Source organism: Debaryomyces fabryi (genome assembly GCF_001447935.2).
Source record: "Debaryomyces fabryi strain CBS 789 chromosome Unknown contig00022, whole genome shotgun sequence".
In the NCBI taxonomy this organism is placed as follows: Eukaryota; Fungi; Ascomycota; class Pichiomycetes; order Serinales; family Debaryomycetaceae; genus Debaryomyces; species Debaryomyces fabryi.
The window spans coordinates 15,445-36,151 of NW_015385448.1; the positions used below are offsets into that span (position 1 = coordinate 15,445).

General features: G+C 36.3%; 13 protein-coding genes across 13 annotated transcripts; 3 read left to right on the forward strand and 10 right to left on the reverse strand.

Annotated features, from left to right (window-relative positions):
• Positions 1-5: 5 nt before the first annotated feature.
• Positions 6-890, forward strand: AC631_01547 (aldo/keto reductase; the record flags this gene model as incomplete). Its single annotated transcript, XM_015610377.1, has 1 exon — positions 6-890. The coding sequence occupies one exon, from the start codon at positions 6-8 to the stop codon at positions 888-890; it is 885 nt and encodes a 294-aa protein (XP_015468760.1).
• A 380-nt stretch (positions 891-1,270) lies between these two features.
• AC631_01548 (sugar O-acetyltransferase) lies at positions 1,271-1,960 on the forward strand (the record flags this gene model as incomplete). Its single annotated transcript, XM_015610378.1, has 1 exon — positions 1,271-1,960. The coding sequence occupies one exon, from the start codon at positions 1,271-1,273 to the stop codon at positions 1,958-1,960; it is 690 nt and encodes a 229-aa protein (XP_015468761.1).
• Positions 1,961-2,124: 164 nt separating this feature from the next.
• AC631_01549 (uncharacterized protein) lies at positions 2,125-3,075 on the forward strand (the record flags this gene model as incomplete). Its single annotated transcript, XM_015610379.1, has 1 exon — positions 2,125-3,075. One exon carries the CDS (start codon positions 2,125-2,127, stop codon positions 3,073-3,075), a length of 951 nt encoding a protein of 316 aa, XP_015468762.1.
• A 447-nt stretch (positions 3,076-3,522) lies between these two features.
• On the reverse strand, positions 3,523-4,981 carry VAN1 (Van1p; the record flags this gene model as incomplete). Its single annotated transcript, XM_015610380.1, has 2 exons — positions 3,523-4,876; positions 4,941-4,981. The coding sequence occupies 2 exons, from the start codon at positions 4,979-4,981 to the stop codon at positions 3,523-3,525; spliced, it is 1,395 nt and encodes a 464-aa protein (XP_015468763.1).
• Positions 4,982-5,147: 166 nt separating this feature from the next.
• AC631_01551 (phosphoribomutase) lies at positions 5,148-7,049 on the reverse strand (the record flags this gene model as incomplete). The annotated part of the gene is made up of 1 exon (XM_015610381.1): positions 5,148-7,049. The coding sequence occupies one exon, from the start codon at positions 7,047-7,049 to the stop codon at positions 5,148-5,150; it is 1,902 nt and encodes a 633-aa protein (XP_015468764.1).
• A 177-nt stretch (positions 7,050-7,226) lies between these two features.
• Positions 7,227-8,813, reverse strand: AC631_01552 (E3 ubiquitin-protein ligase; the record flags this gene model as incomplete). Its single annotated transcript, XM_015610382.1, has 2 exons — positions 7,227-8,740; positions 8,801-8,813. 2 exons carry the CDS (start codon positions 8,811-8,813, stop codon positions 7,227-7,229), a joined length of 1,527 nt encoding a protein of 508 aa, XP_015468765.1.
• Positions 8,814-9,057: 244 nt separating this feature from the next.
• AC631_01553 (uncharacterized protein) lies at positions 9,058-10,113 on the reverse strand (the record flags this gene model as incomplete). The annotated part of the gene is made up of 1 exon (XM_015610383.1): positions 9,058-10,113. One exon carries the CDS (start codon positions 10,111-10,113, stop codon positions 9,058-9,060), a length of 1,056 nt encoding a protein of 351 aa, XP_015468766.1.
• Positions 10,114-10,608: 495 nt separating this feature from the next.
• Positions 10,609-12,990, reverse strand: AC631_01554 (protein serine/threonine phosphatase; the record flags this gene model as incomplete). The annotated part of the gene is made up of 1 exon (XM_015610384.1): positions 10,609-12,990. The coding sequence occupies one exon, from the start codon at positions 12,988-12,990 to the stop codon at positions 10,609-10,611; it is 2,382 nt and encodes a 793-aa protein (XP_015468767.1).
• Positions 12,991-13,228: 238 nt separating this feature from the next.
• AC631_01555 (uncharacterized protein) lies at positions 13,229-15,307 on the reverse strand (the record flags this gene model as incomplete). The annotated part of the gene is made up of 1 exon (XM_015610385.1): positions 13,229-15,307. One exon carries the CDS (start codon positions 15,305-15,307, stop codon positions 13,229-13,231), a length of 2,079 nt encoding a protein of 692 aa, XP_015468768.1.
• Positions 15,308-15,478: 171 nt separating this feature from the next.
• AC631_01556 (ubiquitin domain-containing protein DSK2) lies at positions 15,479-16,561 on the reverse strand (the record flags this gene model as incomplete). Its single annotated transcript, XM_015610386.1, has 1 exon — positions 15,479-16,561. The coding sequence occupies one exon, from the start codon at positions 16,559-16,561 to the stop codon at positions 15,479-15,481; it is 1,083 nt and encodes a 360-aa protein (XP_015468769.1).
• A 135-nt stretch (positions 16,562-16,696) lies between these two features.
• Positions 16,697-17,377, reverse strand: AC631_01557 (uncharacterized protein; the record flags this gene model as incomplete). Its single annotated transcript, XM_015610387.1, has 1 exon — positions 16,697-17,377. One exon carries the CDS (start codon positions 17,375-17,377, stop codon positions 16,697-16,699), a length of 681 nt encoding a protein of 226 aa, XP_015468770.1.
• Positions 17,378-17,955: 578 nt separating this feature from the next.
• On the reverse strand, positions 17,956-19,509 carry ASH1 (DNA-binding transcription repressor; the record flags this gene model as incomplete). The annotated part of the gene is made up of 1 exon (XM_015610388.1): positions 17,956-19,509. One exon carries the CDS (start codon positions 19,507-19,509, stop codon positions 17,956-17,958), a length of 1,554 nt encoding a protein of 517 aa, XP_015468771.1.
• An 840-nt stretch (positions 19,510-20,349) lies between these two features.
• On the reverse strand, positions 20,350-20,535 carry AC631_01559 (uncharacterized protein; the record flags this gene model as incomplete). Its single annotated transcript, XM_015610389.1, has 1 exon — positions 20,350-20,535. One exon carries the CDS (start codon positions 20,533-20,535, stop codon positions 20,350-20,352), a length of 186 nt encoding a protein of 61 aa, XP_015468772.1.
• Between the last annotated feature and the right edge of the window lie 172 nt (positions 20,536-20,707).

The window sequence follows — 20,707 nt, forward strand, 5'->3', positions numbered from 1 at the left end:
TAATAATGGCTGCTACTTTAAAGAACAACACCGATTACATTACATTGAACAATGGTGATAAAATCCCAGCTGTTGGTTTGGGTACTTGGCAAGCTACTGAAAAGGATGCTGCTTACAACTCTGTGAAGGCAGCTTTACAGAACGGTTACAGACACATTGATACTGCTGCAATTTATGGTAACGAAGAAGAAGTTGGCAGAGGTATCAAGGATTCTGGGGTTTCAAGAGAAGAGATCTTTGTTACAACCAAATTATGGAACGCAGACCATAAGAAGGCTGAAGAAGCATTGAATACCTCTTTGAAGAAATTGGGTTTGGATTATGTCGATTTATACTTAATTCACTGGCCGGTTTCTGTTAAGCCTGATACCAAGGAACCATACAGCGACTGGGACTACGTGAACACTTATAAAGAATTGCAAAAATTAAAGGCTAGTGGAAAAACGAGGGCCATTGGTGTCTCTAACTTTACTGTTAAGAAGCTTGAAAGGTTATTATCTGATAAGGAGGTCACAGTAAAGCCAGCCGTTAATCAAATTGAAGCACACCCATTATTGACCCAACCTGAATTGACTGAATATTTGAAGAAGAACGATATCGTAATTGAGGCTTACTCTCCATTAGGTTCTTCTAACTCTCCATTATTCAAGAACGAAACAGTTGTTGCTATTGCCGAGAAATACCAAGTTGAACCTGCTCAGGTTTTGGTCTCTTGGGCTATTCAAAGAGATACAGTTGTCTTACCAAAGTCTGTCACTGAATCTAGAATTATCTCCAATTTGAAGACATTCAAGTTATCTGATGAAGATTTCAAGACATTAAATAACTTATCTCAAAAGGATGGCGTTGTTAGAACCTGTAACCCAGGTTTCAACAACTTTGATGATTAAGTATAGAAACATAGATTCATTACTATTTAGATCGCACTTTATGTATTTTTTATTGAAAGTAGAATCTTGTTCTTAAGACGATAACAGATATAAATAGATTTTGGTTAAACTTTGTTTATGGGCGGACTCAACACATAAACTGTAAATATGATTTTGAAGCAACGAAAGTAGATGACAGGTGAATAAAAAAAGTACCTAACTTGATATACAGTAATGATATATAAAATTGTGCCTCATTAGGTATTTTATCCGATAGTGTTTCTCCGCGAAACCTTGGCAAAGATTCAAGTATAAAATAGCGATGAATTTAACGAAATCATTAATCGAATGAACTTAAACTTATTTGAAAGAACCAAGACAGGCTAGTAGTCAATCCGAGAATGACAGAAGAATCTATCAAGCAAGAAGTCGTAGATTATGCTTACAAAAACTTGAAAGGAATCCCAAAGGGAAATAAAGAGTACGAGAAAATGATTCTGCAGCTTCCTTACAATTGCAATGACCATGAATTATTAATGGCAAGAAATTTAGCGCACGAGAGAGCTATTGATTACTCCGATATTAGATTGAAGAATTACGATTTTGATCCAGAAAAACACTATGAAGCAAGAGAGAAGTACTTGAGAACTATATTTGGCAGGGTAGGAGAGAATAGTTTTATTGAAGCTCCATTTTTTGTCGATTATGGATTCAACGTCAGTTTTGGCAAGAACTTTTATAGTAACTTTAATTGTACCTTTCTTGACTGTTGTTTGATTGTTTTCGGCGACAACTGTTTGTGTGGCCCCAATGTTACATTCTGCACACCTACACATGCGATCGACCCGGAAAGAAGAAAAGCCGGCGAGGAATCAGCTGGTCCAATTACGGTGGGTGATAATGTATGGTTCGGTGCAAATGCTGTTGTGTTGCAGGGAGTCACGATTGGGGAAAACAGTATTGTCGGAGCAGGTGCTGTGGTCACTAAAGATGTTCCTGCCAATACTATAGTAGTCGGTTCTCCAGCTAGAGTTGTAAAGCATCTTACTCTGGAGCAAGATAAAGTAGAGGCAGCTAATCATTTGACTTGAAAAGCTACGTGCATAGTCTAGAAACGATACTTATTTAGAATAGGTGTAAATATCATAGGTAATACAATATACAGGTTATATCTCTTTCGTTTGAGAAAATCCAGATTTCAGTACATAGTTGTAGGCTTTTTATTCAATCACTATTAAAGCAATTATATAAGCCAATGCTGTCCGGAAGCAATAATCCTCCATCATATTCTGCACAAGGTGCTGATGAAGATGAGACAATTCAAGCAGATGTAACTGAGAATACACCAATTTCAACTTCTTCCCATAATGCTGGTGCTAATGCAACTAATTCGATGTTTTCATCTTTTTCTTTCGGCCCAAAAGTTGATTTATCATCGACATTCACTCCTTTCACACAATCAAAGACATTCACAGATTCAAACACTATAAAGGAACGCCAGTATAGCGGAGGAGATACACTCGATGAACCAGTGTGGAACACGTTGAAGAGGGATTTATCACAAATAGGGCGGAGGCTAGCAATAGTAATTTGGCCAATGCAATTAGCTAGCTTAGCAGCCAAGCAGCAGCTGAGATTAATTGACTTTGCTAGTAACAATGGAATCAATTTACCCCTGCTGATAGTAAACGCGAGAAGAATATCGGTTTCAGAAAACCAAAACGATGATGATGAGGATAGAGAAGCAGGTGTAACTGGTGACGAATTACTTTCCCAAACTACTTTAGAGTGGGATTTATGGGGACCGTTGATTTTTTCGTTAGTATATTCCGTAACTCTTGGATTATCTGCCTCTAAAAGTGAAACAAACCTGGTATTTTCTGGTTCGTTTTCTTTTATATGGCTATTTTTTATTGTTATCGGCTTGAATATTCAATTATTGGGTGGGAATATTTCCTTTATGTCTGCAATTAGTGCTACGGGTTACTCAATGTTCCCAATTACATGTGGTGCTCTTGTTTGTTCTTTAGTTGTTAAGTGGAAATTGATTAGGATCATTATCATGGCAATTTTAGGTGCTTGGAGTGTATATTCTGGGGTCATGAGTTTAAAATGTTCAGGTGTATTACCAGGAAGAGTGTTATTAGCAATTTATCCTGTTGGTCTAATGTATTCTGTATTGAGTTGGTTGTGTATAATTACATGATTTAGAAATTATCGAACAATTAAATATATATTTATATAAGTTGAGTGTTTATTAATGTAAACTAATAGAGCTTACGAAATTAAATCAAAAAGAGATTTTCGCCCTTGTTGGCACAGTCGTCGTGCACTGCAAATTTAGCTAGTTGGTTAATTTGGGCAAGTGCTCGGTTCGACTCGTGAAGGGAATTTTAACATATTTTAATGATGAATAACATGGATGTGAACAATCTCTGAGTATAGCCATACGGTTATACGTAGATTACAAAACCTGCCTTCCTACTGACAATGTTTAAATTCCTTTATTTTGCATAAATATTCATTTTGTTTTGTTCTACTAAACATAGCGTGAAATACAGTCGTGATTAGCGATATTTTTAACATTCTGTTTTGATTAAATTAGTTAATGCTAACATACATATACAATACATATATGGTTCATCCGATGAAGTTATTTAGCTCTTTGTCTTCTCTTCTTCCTTTCTAATTTAGCGATTTCTCGCAAATCGTCTTCACTAGGTTCATAAATATGCCAAATAGTATAATGTGGTAAACCACCAACTTTGAAACCCATGGACTTGGCCATTTTGCCAAATGCTTCAGTTTCTGCATGGTTCAAAAATGTAAATGCAGGGAAATGAACACCCTGTCTGAAAATTCGAGCCCTCGCTAAAATTGAAACACCACCTACACCGTCAATGTCAACAATTTCATTTGGATCTCCCTTTGGATCTCTGATATAAGCTAGATGCACTCGCCAGGTAGGGTATTCAGCATAACCTTCGACTATAACATCTTCTTCATCTAAGGTTTTTGCCAATTCTAGAGCAGCCTCAGACTCAACCCAAGAGTTCAAATCATACGGCTGTTCATTACCTAAGAATGTAGGTAATGGCCTCCAAACATTCGGCACCATGACATCGTAGTCATGTTTCATTAAGTCTTGAATAACTGAGCCTGGACAAGTTTCAATGTCGACATCTCTCCAATAAACCCAGGAGTGGTATGACTTTAATGCATTAGAAGTCAACCAATTTCTGGCTCTCCCCATCAATTTACGACGAATTCCTTGAACTTTCACAGCATGTCTATCGCTGAAACCTTGTCCTATTACTTGCCCAAAATCTTTCCTGAAGATGGATATTGACCTAAAAGGCTTACGATAGTTTTCGTGGAATGTCTCAGGATTATAAGACTTTTTTATATTATTCATATAATCTGGATCCATGTATAATTGATATAAATCAGATGATCCCTTAACTATATTAGCGTGTCTCTGGCGTTCACCTAGTTGTAATTTATCCAATAAAGTACCATTCTGTAAAGCCACAGAATATTCAAAAACAGTCTCCAAAGTATGATCATCTGGAGAACAATCGGAAACCAAGAATGCTATGTCTATTAATGAATGATCATAAGTCAAATTCATTAAGTTATGGAACGCCATTGGAAGCACACTTTCTGCATTTCTCAATGGCATTAAAAATAATACTACGTCTCCCTGAGACAACCCATCTGGCGATCCTTTGTAATCATCAAGATCGTAATAATCTACAGTTTCCTTGTATATTTCCTCCTCACTTTTTAATCCTGTTATGTCTTGTTTTTGTATTCCATCTTTGGTGGCATGATATAATTCATAGTCATTTTCAGGGTCTGTCTGACTATTTACCTGAGGTACAGTTTGACTAGAGAAATTAGATCGGAAAAATAATATCCAAATAAATATCACAGAAACAAGCCCAATTGCTATCTTCTTGTATAACGACCGCGGATTAGATCTTCTCGGGTTAAACTTGTTATGCCTTAACGTCTGTTAATATACACGTTCAATCATTCAATTAAAATTCATTTTCATAAAATACATACATAGGAAGATCGGTTTTTTTACCGTAGTCATCTAGCACCATTTCCTAAAATTTATATTCAATGTCCAATGATGTATATTTTCTATCCAATGTAATATTGAAGGAATGAACACAGTACTTATACATGATCTGAATTCTTTCCAAGTAGTCGTCAATACTCTCGCGATGAAAATCTCGCACGTGTATATAAATATTCTATATGTAGTATCTATATAACTTCTTGCAAACCATTTTCTTCGGGCTTAAACCATTCTGCTTTCAAAGTATTCCAACAAAGCTTAGCAAGAGATAATGCCCTATCTTCACAAATATCAGATTTTCCTTCAATGTAGATCTTTAACTTAGGCTCAGTTCCTGAGCCACGACAAGTAAATCTCACTAACTCATGATCTGAAAATGCATCTTTTGGTTTCAAAATGGCAGTAATCATCTGTGAAGTAGGATCGACGGGCAAAACAGGCTTATTGTTGGAAGTCAGCGAGTCATATCCTATAGTCAAATCTCTCCATGAATCAACTAAAAACGACTCTCCTAGAGTCTCTGGATAAGGCTTACCTTCAAATGATTTACGAATAGTGCTATCAAATATTTTCTGGGTCATCGATAAATCGTTAAGCTTATAGTAACCATTTGCTTCTTTGTACCAACCATATTTTTTATAACCGTCATTCAATTTGTCCACCGGATCGTAGTTCTCTTTGTTTGCAAACCAAGCTTCATACAATTGTAGCCACATAACTAGTGCAGAAATACCATCCTTATCATTAGCTACACCAAACATAAAGCCAATAGCCTCCTCGTAACCAAAAGGTACGTTGAATCCTTCTTTCTTCAAATCGATAGCCTTATTACCTATCCATTTGAATCCGGTTAAGGTATCAATAAAGTTAAATCCATGGTGTTGCGCCATTGATGCTAAAATTTGTGATGATACCGTAGAATTAATCAAGTAAGTATTATCAAGCTTATTTTTTGGGGTTAATTCCTCAATCACATACATTGCAAACAAGAAACCAATTTCATTTCCTGTTAACTGAACCCATTCATTCGTCTTATGTGTTTTTATTGCAACACTAAACCTGTCCGCATCTGGATCGTTAGCAAGAACTAATTTATGATCCAGTTCATTTGCATTCTTAATTGATAGATCTAAAGCACCCTTCTCTTCTGGATTAGGAAACTTCACGGTCAGAAATTCTGGATCTGGACTCATTTGCTCTGTCACTGGTTTAATTTCGGATTTAGTATCAAATAAAGAAATGACTTGATTGAAAATTTCCATTCCAACACCATGCATGGGAGTATAAGTGAAATCATAACTCAACTTCTTGTTTTGTATTAAAAGCTCATAAACTGACTTAATGTACATCTCTGTTGCCTTCTCTTTTACTCCGAATAACAAGTCTTTATTTTTTTTAAAATTCCCCACAACATCCCATATATTTTGATTAAGCCAAGGATCCAAATTTCTTTCAATACACTGAGCTATTCCTATGTCATTGGGGGGTATTATTTGGCAACCATTCCCATAATAGACTTTATAACCATTGTCTTGCGCAGGATTGTGAGAAGCGGTTACCATAACTCCTGCTGACGCTTTGAAGTAGTCAATAGCGAAAGGCACTAATGGCGTATGCACATATCCTCTATCAGTTTCTCCGCCCCCCAAAAATTTTGTCTCTGAAAGTTCAATTGATTCTTGAGATAGATTGGTGACTGATCCCAAGTAATATACTTTAAATCCTTGGGTTAATGCTACACTGGCCGTAATTTCTGCAAATCTCTGGGAATGATGTCTATGATCATAACCCACTACAATAGATAAGTCCTTATTTGATTCATTTTCCTCAAGTAAATATTTGATCAACCCTTGAGAAGCCTGAAGTATAGTAACATCATTCATATGCGCAAAACCTGAAGTCATTGCTGATCTCAATCCAGCAGTGCCAAATGCAATTCTTTTGGAAAGCTTCTCATCCAATTTTGCATAATCCCCATCATTTTGGAGCTCAATTATCTCTTTTTTTGATTTTGGGTTTATATCAACCGATACCCATTTTTCGACCAAATTATTCAAGGATTTAATTTGCTCTTCTGAGTATTCTATCATTAGTATTATTGATTGTTGTGTGCTAGTAGAAAAGAAGATAATAATACAATAATAAATTTGTGCAGGTAAATTATCCTACGATCGATATTATCAAAATTATATTACGTTATTTTTCGAATAACACTATTTACTATACAGAAAAAGAAAAGTACAAGTAGAATATATATTACATTGAAATCATGAATAGGCTAATTGAAACTCTAATATAGATGAATTCTGAGTTACTCCTACAACTCTCATCTCTCCAGTGCTCTCGAATTCTTCGTCATTAGCTGTGCTTAATATATCTAAGCTTAATAACGGAGAGTTAGAATCCTCTATATTCTTTTCACTCAAATTATCAAGCCATTTCTTGCCTTTTTTAATAAATCTATGTAAGCTTATCACATTCCTCGAATCATATGTAATGATTACTGACGATGATGGATCAATTGCAAAGTCAATCAATTCGTGCGAAAAGTTTATGGAATGAATAGTGTTATTCTTTCGCAAGTCAATTATATCCAAGCAGCTTTCATTTTCGTCGTTCGAGGATGAAACTAATAGCCAATATCCATTGGATGCAAATAAAAGTTTTTTAATATTTAAGTATTTGGATTTAATATTAGATACAGATTGTCCGGTTGTCAAATTGTAAATTATTACTTCTCCATTTTTAGTACCAGTACCCAAAAGAGCACCATCTACGTGGATATCACCACAAGAAATATTTTTTGCTTCAGACGAACGGAATAAAACAGCCATCCCTTCAAGGTCATTCAAAGACCAAGTCCCATCACGCGAGAGTAAAATGAAAAGGTTAGTTAACGTTGGATGAGAGACTACCTGGAAAATCTCTCCGTCGTGGCTGTGATTGAATATGGTCTTGTTATCTTTAACAACAAGCTTTTCCTTATAAGCAATTATAGGAACTTGTTCGTCTTTATATGTGATTTGATTCAACGCCGTTACCGATCCCTTATGCGTGATTTTTGTAATATTGTTTTTTCCAGGATTTTTAAAATCATAAACAGCAACAGACCCCGTAGATGATCCTATCAAGAGAATTTTTTCGGATGCATTCAAGAAAGAATTGTCTGCTTTCTTGTACGGTTGCGCATGATTTGCAATAAAATCTACGGTTATATTCTGTTCAGGAGTGATAGGTAAAGTTGGCTTCTGCGATTTATGTAATTGGAATAACTCATCGCGAGCCTGGTTAATTATTTCAACTGGTATTTGAGCAGAAGTTTTTGCTTCTCCATTTGAAGTAGATTCTGCTACTACATCATCCATTGGTTCATCCTTCCCGATAGACACTGCCAATTGTTGTAATGCCACTCTAGCTTCGTCTCTTTCTTTGATAGCCTTCGCTGCAACCCTTACTGCTGCATCATGGTGGTATAAAGCAGCACTCAACTCTTCTCGAGCTTTATGCAACTGTTTTCTCAATGCGAAGACTTCCAATGCTAAGGAATCCCATTCATTTTGAAAGGTCGATAATAGCGAAGGTATGGAATTAAAACTAGGTGGTTTTGGTGGTACGATGGCCGAAGTTACGCTATTGATGGGAACTAATTCTTCTATTGTTAAATCCTCATCATTAACTGGATCTTTACCGCTGGTAGATATATAATTCTCGATAAGTCTTCTCTCAAAGATCAATCCACTCTTTGGTGAAATAACTGGCTCCTTCGGCGCCTCACCAGAAACTAGATTGAAGTTAGTAACTGAATTTCTGATTTCCATCATTCAAATTGAATTATACATACTTGAACAAATCATCCTATAATTATATACTGGTTAATCGATTACTAGATAACTAAAACTTGTATCTTGTTTATATGAGATGAGAGTTTACATTAATTGGTTTTCCCACTACTCGTAATAAGATCATGATGGCATATATTTGATTTAATGTAAAAGAAGAAGTATAATGTAACGTAAGAATGCAGAGAATAGCCAATGGCTTAGGTTTTGAAATCATTAACGATTTCTTATGTTATGTTAGATTAACGAGAATCGTTATCTAAAAGTTTTGATGGTGATTATATCCCATTTCGTAGCCATCTTTTTCAGGTACAGCAGGAGCGTCAAGTGGCTTGTATTTCTTTCTGTCACCAGTTAAACAGCCACAGCAGTGTCCGATTAACGAGAAAATAAGTACTAACAAGGCTGCAACAACTGCGGACCATATCAATGCATAGAATGCAATCGATAAGAATGACTTAATACCAAGGTCCCCTGTATTATCATTAATTTGTTGCTTCACATATATGTAAGCACCGGTTGCTATTCCTGCCCCAATGATACCAGTGAGAAATATCAATGTTTGAAAGAGGAAGTTGATACATGAGAGACAGCAATTGCTTGGGTCCACGCAACATCCAATAAATTGAATAAATACACCTACGGCTGACAAAACAGCCATAATTAATATCAATGCAAATGCAGCCTTGGTCAAATTATTCAAGAGTGTAAGTTGCTTGTTTAAGTTACCTGGCAAATTCAAAGTTTCATATGTAATATTATTGACAATTTCTTCCAATACGGTTCTAATGTCAGATGAAATTTCAGTATTACCCGTAGCACCCGTGACTTTGTCATTAATAGTATTATTCAATTCGTGCTTGATAATTTTTAGCGGATCGAAGTAAAAGGCAGGTTTAGGATCAGAACACCACGTAAAATTGATATTCGAATTATCAAAGCCCTTTTCCGTGTCAGAACTGCCTTTGACTTCTCCCTTACAGTAACCCCACAAACTAATCGAATACACTTGTGACAAGCCCATATCTTTATAAGTTATCGAGCTCACGATATCACTAATAGTCGACAGGATATCCGATATACTGCTAGCAAGGTCTTTCTCTGTTAAGGTCTTATCTGGCTGTATTGTATCTCTCTTGGAGAATCCATTGAAATCTATAAGCTTCGATACATCTAAGTCAGTAAGATGGAAATCTAATAAATATATCTTGGTCAAATACGCTTCATTCTTGTAGGAACCAACTAACGCAAATATTGACAAAACTGTAGTAGCTATGGAAAGTACGATAATTATGAGTCTGAAAATTCTAAACATTATCCTTTTATAATTCAATTTTCCTGTCGATATATGTTCTAATAGAATATTAATAGAATATTATTTACACAGATATTTTATATTCAAACCGTCGCACCCACTCTTTATAGTATTCGAGTAACTGCTTCTAAATATAAACTTAATGATCTAGTCCAGGGATTTTATTTTTTGGCCGACCTTAAATATATATACTATACAAACTAAGCAGACTCGTACATCCGCATAGATCGGATCAAATCGTCATGGATTGAAGTGTCTTGGTGGCTGGCTATGTTTGTGTGAAGAAAATTGCTGGCTTATTGATCTGCATGTGCGGCATACTTGTTTTTTGAGCAGAAAGGGGTCGCGTAAATATCGTAAGTGATTCCGCTAAGCAAATTAAGTCCTGATGTAGCATTCTGGGGGTAGAATGTGATTTACGATTACAGTTGATTTGGAATAAAAGTACTTATATTAGCCTATACTACAGAATTGAAATATACAATAAAGGAACATTCATGCGTTGGTTTCTTCCATGTCATCGAAACCATCCAAGAGTTCCTTTTCGAGTTCGTCTAAGTCCACATCACTCTCTGGTTGGTCTTGGTTAGTCTTTTGTTTCTTAGATGTAGCATCTTGATACGAGGAAGTGTCTTCGTCAACCTCTAGAACTCTCTTTTTATTAGCTTTGTATGCGTCTTTAATAAATGAATCGAACTGCTTACTGACTTCGGCTTTGTCGTTATCCGTGTCATCATTCTCGTTGTCGTCGTCATTATCGTTATCATCATCCTTTTCAGAGTTTTCATCTTCACTTATTCCTGCCAAGAAATCATCGACTTCTTGGTTCGCATTATCCAAGTCATACTCTTCTACTGAGCCGATAGAGTCAAATCTTGGTCTGCTCGCTATTGTGTTGAGTTGTTTTTGTTTTTGGGCTTCTAATCCCTTTTGGTACTTTTTAAGATCCTTGTCTTCTAGGTACCAACTATCCTCGTTGCTTCCGATTAAATATTCTGTTTCATCTACCTTGCTCCAGGCACTCAAACAAGCAAATAGCCAATCTGGGTTCACAATTTTCACATTCGGTAAAATCTTTTTTGCAACCCTCACTTTGAACGTTGGACCTGACTTAAATGAATTTGCATTCGGATCCCTACATACAACATGTGTCACCTCCGGATAAACTTCATTCACTACCTTGACACCAAACTGTTTGCACCAAATAACAATATCAGCAGTGTCCAAGTTTATACCTAATGGCAAAATCCCAGAGAATAGAATTGTTATACCTTCTAAGCATTTACTCTTTAAAAATGGAATAATATGAGTTAAATCTGGCTTTAAATGCGGACTTTTTATTTTGTTTGCATCCAATATTTTGTAATATTCTGAATGTATTCTGACTAATGCCTTTTTTAATGTGTACAACTCATTATCATCATCGTACAATAAATTTTCTTCTTCCTCGTCCTCATCTTCTTTTTTATCACCATCGCTTTCTTCTGGTGAGCTTGAACCAGATGCAGAATGCGAATCGTGTTCATGAATTTTGTCCAAATCATGCTGTAACTTTGCTAAAGGTCTATCATGTTGTTGTTGTTCCAACGACATATTCCTACTTATAGATTGTTCCATAAGTAAGTTTGCATTGTCTTCTCCGCCTCCCATTTCTAATATTCTATCCACCGGTGACGAAGATGGAGTGTCATTTTCCTGGCTCGTGCTATCATCCTCTTCATTAGCCTCATCATCGTTTTCATTAGACTCAGATTCTTCATCGTCAGTAGAATTCTTTTCATTTTCAAGAGCTTCTAGCTTGGCGATTGATTTTCTTTTCTTAGTCGGACCAGTTAATTGACCGAACTTCTTCGGTAAAAAGCTGGAATTAATATCACCAATTCCAACGAAGAAATCGTAAGGGACAACTTTAATTAAGTTGCTTTCCCATTGCCATACATCGCCTCTGTCATCGATTATTACAACCATAGATTGATCAACTGGAAAAAGTCTCTTCAAGTTCTTATGTGTCAAGGATCCACTTTCATCACGACTTAATATTCTATCACCAAAATATTCTCCTTCGGGATCAATAATTTTCGCAATAGCTAATGCATAATTCCTCGTAGCCATCGTATATATATGCATTTCATAAAGATCTGATGCCAGTCGCAAAAACTCCTCCAATCCTGGCCTTAATTTAACATAATACCAACATTTTGTTGGAGCCAATTTGGGTCCTGTCCACCCTGGTGGCGCAATAGGGTCTTCTTCCAAGCAGAAACTTTTGACGTCTTTCACTGCTGGATAGTTTGGATTAGATGGGTCCAGTTGCCACTCTCCGACCGTTGGGTCAACAGTCGCATGAATTACAGTCTGATCTAAATCAACAACCAAAATCAACTTCTTCTCACGACTTAATCTGTCAGTTGTACTATGTTCAATTTTTGTTGCTTCATCGAGACTTATTTTCAATCCTGTATTGTCATGAGACATAGAAATGGTTGCCCTGTCTTCGTAATTATATCCTGAATAGTCCTTCTCGTCCTCCACTGCTTTGCCGCACAATGCACATAGGCCCCCGTATTGGACGGCATGGGCGCAAGGCTCTTTAATAAAACATAATTCAACACCGCTGTGGGCAATTTCGTCACTCACAGATACATTTATACTACTCACCTCTCCTTCAATTGGGCTCTCATAAGTTCCAATACGCTCCACACGAATCTTAGGTGGTATTTCTTCTTTAGAATTAGGGTCATCTTGGTAATCCCAATACTTATATTTGAATAGTGTTTGATGCTTAGGAACAGTTTCTCCTTGCCTACATAAAATGGATGTTACTGTCACTGGAAATGGAACCGATTGTGGCAAAGTAATTGAGGTCAATTCTGACATTTTTTTATGGTGATTATTGAATTGCCTATCGATTTGTATGTTGTATAAATATGTACACTTCTGATACTGATTGATTTGATTGATATGTCTTCTACTTGGTCAACTCGAATACTTGTTGTTAAATTCCAGGTATCGATGAGTTAGCTTGGTCTTCGGTCACATGACGTCGTGGTATCTACAAGTTTACGAGAATAGATAAAGGTCTATGTACTTGTATTGATATGTATTGATATGCCTATTATACATCTTCAAGTTCTACTTCGTCATCGCTAGACTCAGACGGAATTTCATTAGAAGTCTTTATATCATTTTCAAGAAGCGAATTTTTAGGTGCAGAATCGACCTGAACAGCATCTTCTAATTCAGCTTCGAAGGAATCGGAATCCATTTCTTCGTCCGAATTAGCATGAGCAGCAGTATTTATATCTGCATTTATAGTCGATCCTAGTTCAGTTTCATTGTTCTCAGGAATGGAATTACTATTTAGATTCATATCGGTTGGATGGTTGTCTTGTGTTTCATTGTTGTCACCGAAGTCGAACGTTGGGAATCCCATATCTTCATCCTTGTCGCTATCGTCATTATCGTCGTCCAGCATATGACTAATCGGGCCAAAACTGAAGCCCAAACCCATTTTTTCTCTTTCTTTCTCCTTAGCTTGTTCTCTTTCGGCCTTTTCGCGTAGAATCTTTTCGACTTTTCTTTTCTTTTTCTTCTCTGCTGTCCTCACTGACCTGATAACAGACATAAATTCATCATGCACGATGTTAGCAAAATATAAATCTACCTCATGTGTCACAGGTAAAGTAGCGTAGGGGGAGTAATACTTCTCGGCCTCGAAGAAAATGTTTGATTCTCGTAATTTTCTTTTACGCTCTATTTCATTCTCTTTCTTACGTTGTAAATCACTCCTCTTTTGAGCGTATGCAACAAAGTCAAATCTCTTCACATCTGGGAGTAATTTTCGTGGCTCACCTTCAGTATGTGTAGGCTGAGTTTCTTTTTTATCCTGTAATGCTTCATCTGCATTACCAGCTTCCGCTAGGTTTTCGACAGTCGTATTCAATTCTGCTGGTTGTGGTTTGGTTTCTTTTTCGTCTAAGTGATTGTCAGGAATTGGAGTTTCTATATCTGTCTGGTTTTTCTGATCAGTTTCACTCATTACACTATTTTCGTTTTCACTATCTACATCTTCATCAACTTCCAGTAATGTGTCACGGATCTGTTTCTCGAAGTTTTCTTTCCATTTTTTTTCGTCATCGTCAATCAAGTTATATAAAGATTTTTCTGTCAACCTAGACTCATCAACTAACTTTAATCGTAACTGTTTTAAATCCGTGATCATGTCCATGTACTTCGGAGTCTTTTGGTACGTATAGTCCGGAGGAAGGTCAGGCAAATAATATGGAATATAGATAGGCTTAGAAGATTGCTTTGGTATTAATTCAGTGATTTCGTAGTGCTCATTCGTAAAGAAAAGAAGAGATGGGTCATTTTCATCAAATTTATTCTCCTCTTTGAATTCTTTTATCAATTCCGTAGTTTGTTTATTAACAAGACCAATCTCTGATTTATATTTCTTTGCGATTTGGTTTGTCTCTTCGTATTCTTTGTACAACTTATCAGGCTTAATACCCTTCATTCTAAAGCATAATTCTGTGTCGCTTATGGAAGGCTTTTTTCTTCTCTGTATCTCTGTGAATTTCTTTAATGTTTCTATAATGTCATGGAAATAAGTTATACTCAAATCGCTCATTTGAGAGAGAAAATCATCAGAATAGTCAAGCCCTTTGGACTTTAATATTATTCCAATAAGCTTGGAAAATTGAAATTCTATTCCCGAAATTGTTAGTTTCCTGTCTACTGGTTTGTTTAACAAATTAATTGTTTCTGGTGTTAACCTTCTCTCTGAAAATGGCACTTCCAAGTCTGGCAAATTAATTAGAGGTTTCCCGGAATTTATTTCGTCGTCATTAATCAGTGTATTAACTGGCACTCCTTTTCTTTCTTCATTGTTGGTTTCTGTGATCACCACTTCTTCGTCGGCGTTTGACGTTTCATTCTCATTTTGCCTACTCTGTTTATTATCACTGGGTTCAACTTCATTGTCATCCAGTTTCTTACTTACATCTGTTTTCTCCTCCTCTTTCCCTTTTGAATTGATATCTTTCTCTTCACCTATCTTATTATCCAGTCGTATTATATCTTCTTTTGTATCGACTGCCTCATGTTTATTATGCACATCATCTGTCTCTGAATTTGTTATCGAATCACTACGCTCCTTTTTAATATCAGCAGCCTTATCTTCGCTGACCATTATTGAATAGTTCAATACAAAATATTATATTCAATATATTTTAAAGACTTATTACGTTTTCCTTATATTGTTATATCATGGTTTAGTCAATTATGAATAACGATTGCACATACAAACTAAAAATTACACAAAACTGATGAGCTACCTAAAACCTCTGACTATAGTAGATCTCTAAATACTAGACAAAAGATATTCAACAGCACCTTGAACACTACCTCCACTTCTTCTCAAAGCAGCAACATTTCTATCAAAGTCAAAAAAACCCATATCGTTTAATTGCCTTAATTGTTCTTCGTATCTCTCTTCAGGTGGACGGTTATCTTGCGGAGCAGTTTGACCTGCACCAGCTCCACCTAGTAAAGAGAATGGGTCCATTGGGGGCATCCCTCCCGGAAACATAGAAGCGAATGGATTAGCAGGGGCATTTCCACTAGCATTGGCATTATCGTTGGTAGAACCAGTGGTATTAACGTTAGAATTAGTATTGTCGTTAGAATCAACCGTTGGGTTGGCACCTGGTGCAGGGAAAGCGCCGGCTCCCTCTTGACCACCAAAGCTTGGGAAACCGCCTGCTCCTCCTCTGCCCATTTGCATCATAGATCTCATCATTTCCGGGTTCGACATCATTTGCCTAAAAAGCGGACTTTGTAACATTTCTCTCGCCTGTGGACCCATAGCTCTCAATTGAGGAGATTGATTTATCATATAATCTAACATTTGAGGATTTGACAACATTGAATTCATGCTTTCTTGGAACATAGGATTGGACATCATTTCCGACATCTGGTCTGGATCTGGCATGGCGGAATTCATGCCTCCATCAGGACCAAACATTGATGCTGAAGGCAATTGAGTGTACCCAGCATAACGTGCACCAGTTAAATCTGCTAAAGGATTAAATGAACCTTGGCCTGCTGCAATATTTGATGGAACGCCACTGTTATTACCGGTCGATTCGGTCTCGGTTCTAGTAGTGTTTGTGGAGGCGGCTCCTCTGTTATCTGTATCATTTGTTTTAGGGCCGGCGCTTTTGACAAGATGGATCGTATGTCCACTTTGCACCTTGTACGAAGCAACTGTCTCTGTATCTTTCAAAACTTTTCCTGAGTAAATCAATCTCTGGCGATCTGCCGGAACGGATGACTTATCTGCAATTTCATTCTTCAATTCGAGAACGGTTATTGTTGGTGATACTGTAACTTCATACTTAGTGTCTCCTGAAGACTTAATAGTTATTGAAATTGTATCAGACATGACTTTTAAACAAATACTATAAATGCAATCAATAGTATGAACAATTCTAATTTATGAATTGTTATCAATATACGTATTGTGAGAAGTTTCTAGAAGTCATATAATATGATGGTTGGTGAACGACCTTGTCTTAGACTAATACTTGAAGTACTTCATAGGATCTTCTATACATCTAGAGGGATATGCTTTCTGATCATAGAAGTATGAGTATTTACAGATACCAACATCATTGTCATCTGGTGGTAAATCAGTATTATTTTTTGAATGTGATAGCTTCCAATCCCGAAATTGCACTATCCTGTAGACCCAAAGTCTTCTTTCTAACTCGAAGGGCATGTAAAAAACATTTCTTCTTGTAGAAGGTAAGGATTTTATTTTTCCGTGTTTGATTTTTTTACTATTAATAGGTCTTACGTCCATTGATCTGTTTAGATAACTGTTGAAATAAAATGTCAAGTTTTCATCAAATGGATGTATGTGGGAGAACACAGGTGGGGCTGTCGATAGTTCTAAACTGATCTTCTTACGTATTGCATATACTTCAAGTCCTAAATCACAGTCACAGTCCACATAGGACGGTAAGTAACATAGTCCGGAAGGATAGTCCATAAAGAACTTATCATACGATTCATTGTTGAGAGCACGTTGTATTGCTTTCCTGTAGTTCTCATTTCTTCTTTCACTCCTTTCTTCTGTTGAAATGTCTGGATACTGCAAATTCAATTCTTCATGATAAGCGTCCAATTCCTCTCTGTTCTGCCATGCCGATTCTATGTAGCCTGTGACAACCGATGGGTGAAAGTTAACCCTTTTCATGTCCAGTATTTTCTCTTTTCTTTGATTTGCTATAGATGTCAACAGAAATACGTCTCTGTTTTGGTCACGATGAAAGAAAATTATATCATAAAAGTATCTTTCTTTTTCGTAGCACTTCAAGCAAAATTCAAAAAAGTCTGCTTCAAAAGACGAATTAATAGGGTAGCACGGCCGCATCTGACAAATGAAAGATATTCTATTGCTTTATTCTTTAAAATTATGTATTATAAATCCATTTCTTTTCAATTTAGAAATACCTATATATACATTTATATTCTACATTATGTATACTGTTCTGCTAATTAAATAATATGTTGCAGATTTCGCAACATTTTGAAAATACATCATTAATGCAAAATAATTTTTATAGTATGCGAGTTTTCACCAACGATAAGTAATTGCACCTTACAAGTACATTTCGACTAATTAATTATAATATTGTATAAATAACACTAAACATTATGTAATATATATTACTGAGAATTGAATAAAAATATATTCGGTATGAATAATCAATGCAAATTAATAAAAAATGGTTATAAAAAAGAAGTTTATCAAGTAGATAAATGCAATGCCAACTATTTTTTGACTTCAACTCTCCAGCCACAATCTAAACAGCTATATCCTTCCAAGCCGTCTTCAAATACAGATTTGCCTTTGCTTTGCATTAAGGACCACTCACCTTTTGCAGGTATTTTCTTGCATTCATCATTGAGACACCTAGCGGAGGTTTTTTTGTATCTTAAGCCACATGAATTACATAATTGTCCTTCTTTAATTGACCAAGAGGGTCTCCAACATGGGGATTGATCAGATCCACATGAAATGCAAACACGAGGAGCATGTTGATGTTGTTGTCTTGGTGATGATTTTAACAATTCAGACCTCGATTTGCACTTGGAAGAAGGAGGTGTAACAGGGATAAATTTAGTCTTATTATCATCTTCTGCAGGTGGGGTTGTAGGACCTTCAGATATTATGCCTAAAAATGAACTATATTGTGGATTTGGTAAACGTGTTGAGGATGGAGGAGTCGATGTTGGTGGATACACAGAATTTTGCTGATAGATGGGTTCTATTATAGTGCTATTGAATGAATTATTATTGCTGGTATTCACTGGTGTCACTGGTTGATAATGAGAAGAATCTGGAGTATTAGATTGTGGCTGGGACAATTGAATCAATGAATGTGCCAATTCAAGATATTCAGGATATTTCTTGACATCATTCAAGTAGGTCTTATTCAAATATGTGTAATTGGATTCATATGGGAAATTAATTTTTCTCTCCGAGTAAACCTTTTCTTGTATACATGGAGGGTAGTTTGACTTATCAAACGTGTTGACCCTTGGACTGGAGTTCTGTATTATCTTAGAACTTATTCTTGAATTGAAACTTGGTCTTTCCTTGACAAATGCTGCTGATGGAGCCGATGAAGTGCTGCTAATCTTGTGTTTATTGAGGTAATCATACTGGCTGAGGTTAAATTGATTAGGACCCTTATTTATGGTATCCAATAAGCCATATCTCCAGTTTTCATCATTTGGCTTGTATGTGTCAAAATAGTCCAACGAAACAGTAGGTGTAATGGGCTTCAACCTAAGAGGGGCTTTTGGTGTCATTGGAGTAGTTTGTAATACTGTTGATATGCTAGGCAATGTAGGCTTCTTTGATGGCGACGAATGAGGAGTATTAGGCAAGCTTGGGGAGTGTGATGGTGATAAGCATGCAACAAATTTCTTATTTGGAGACAATGACCTTGATCTCAAAGTGGGGTTTGTTTTGATGTTCTTAAACTTGAGTTGAGGAACTCCATTGACTTGAAATTTAGTATCGTATGGCTGCGAAGGTGGTGATGGTGGTGCGGTTCTTGATCTCTTAGTATCCTGATTCTTGATGCTGTTATTGTCACCAAAATCGGAACCCTCCCTTAATAAATCACTGTATGATCTTTTTTTGATATAGTGTGCATCTTTTTCCGAGTATTGCTGCAATGGCTGCGACAACTTATTGCTTTTGATATTGGCCTTCAATTTACTAGATAATTCATTATAGCTACGGGAATTTATGTGTCCCGAAGTAAACGAATTAAGTTGATTATTAAACATGTTAGTTGTATTCAATACACTCATTATATTTTATAATAGTTATGAGTGGGTAATTAATCTTGGTTGAAAATGAATAAAATATTCATATAATAGTGTGTATATGAAATGGTTGCAAATATCCGAAATTGATATAATGTAAATAACGATAGGATTTAGACTTGGATCCTGTCGCCTAAACAACGAGCTTATTTTTTTTTTTCCTTTTGATTTGAAATTATGCGAAAATCAATAACCTCTATTAAATTGAAATGCGAAGTTATTATACGATTAAACGAATGTAGTGGACGAAGTAATACAAGTATATAGTATTCAACGAATAAACGATAGTAGTAACGAATGAATGAACGAATGTGTAAATGAATGAACAATTGATCGAAGGGAACGAAAAGTACTAATGAGTGATTGTAGATGAATTTATAAATCAAAAAGCCTACGAGCAGTGATCCAGGGACGAAACAAATATATTTATAACAGACAGATGGATCACAGCAAGTTACCTGATCCAGGATTATTAGGACTAAACGGGCCTGATTCCCAGCCATACTTAGGGGATACCAGCCTTTTTTTGGATTTATCTGCAGCAGATCTGATTAGGACGTGGTGCGATGCTGGCTAAATTTCCTGAATGGAACCTACGCACCCTGGCATTGCGAAACGCTGGTTCTGGAGTTGGATATTTACCTAATCTTACATTTGATTCGGAGCCAGATGTATCCCGATTTAGACACCTACAAGCAGTAACACATCTGCACTAATGGCACAGAACTTTTAGTAGCGTAAAAATAAAATAAATAATGATTTATTAATTTAGAATATATAGATATACAAAATAGCGTGCACCTCTTCAAAAGTCGTACTAGTTTCCTATTTCTTCTCGTCCTTGTTTTCGAAATGGTGCAAAGCATTATTGGCACCAATACTTCCAGCAATACTAGTGGCCATATGACCAGCGTTACCGAGGTGTAACTTGTCAGCTACTTTGGCACCACCCACTGAACCAGCGATGGAGGCACCAATGTTTTTGGCCATATTTAATTTATCGTCAGGCATTATACTAATTAGGAGTTTTTAAGAATATGAGTAGTAGCCACAGAAAGCTGGTCCATGGGCTGGTTTTATAGATCTACGTGTGTTGATTTAAGGACCAATTCTCAGCGAAGCAGTCATTCGTTCCTGGCTGATTCTATTGTGCTGCGAGCGAATGCACGTGAAATGGATGACA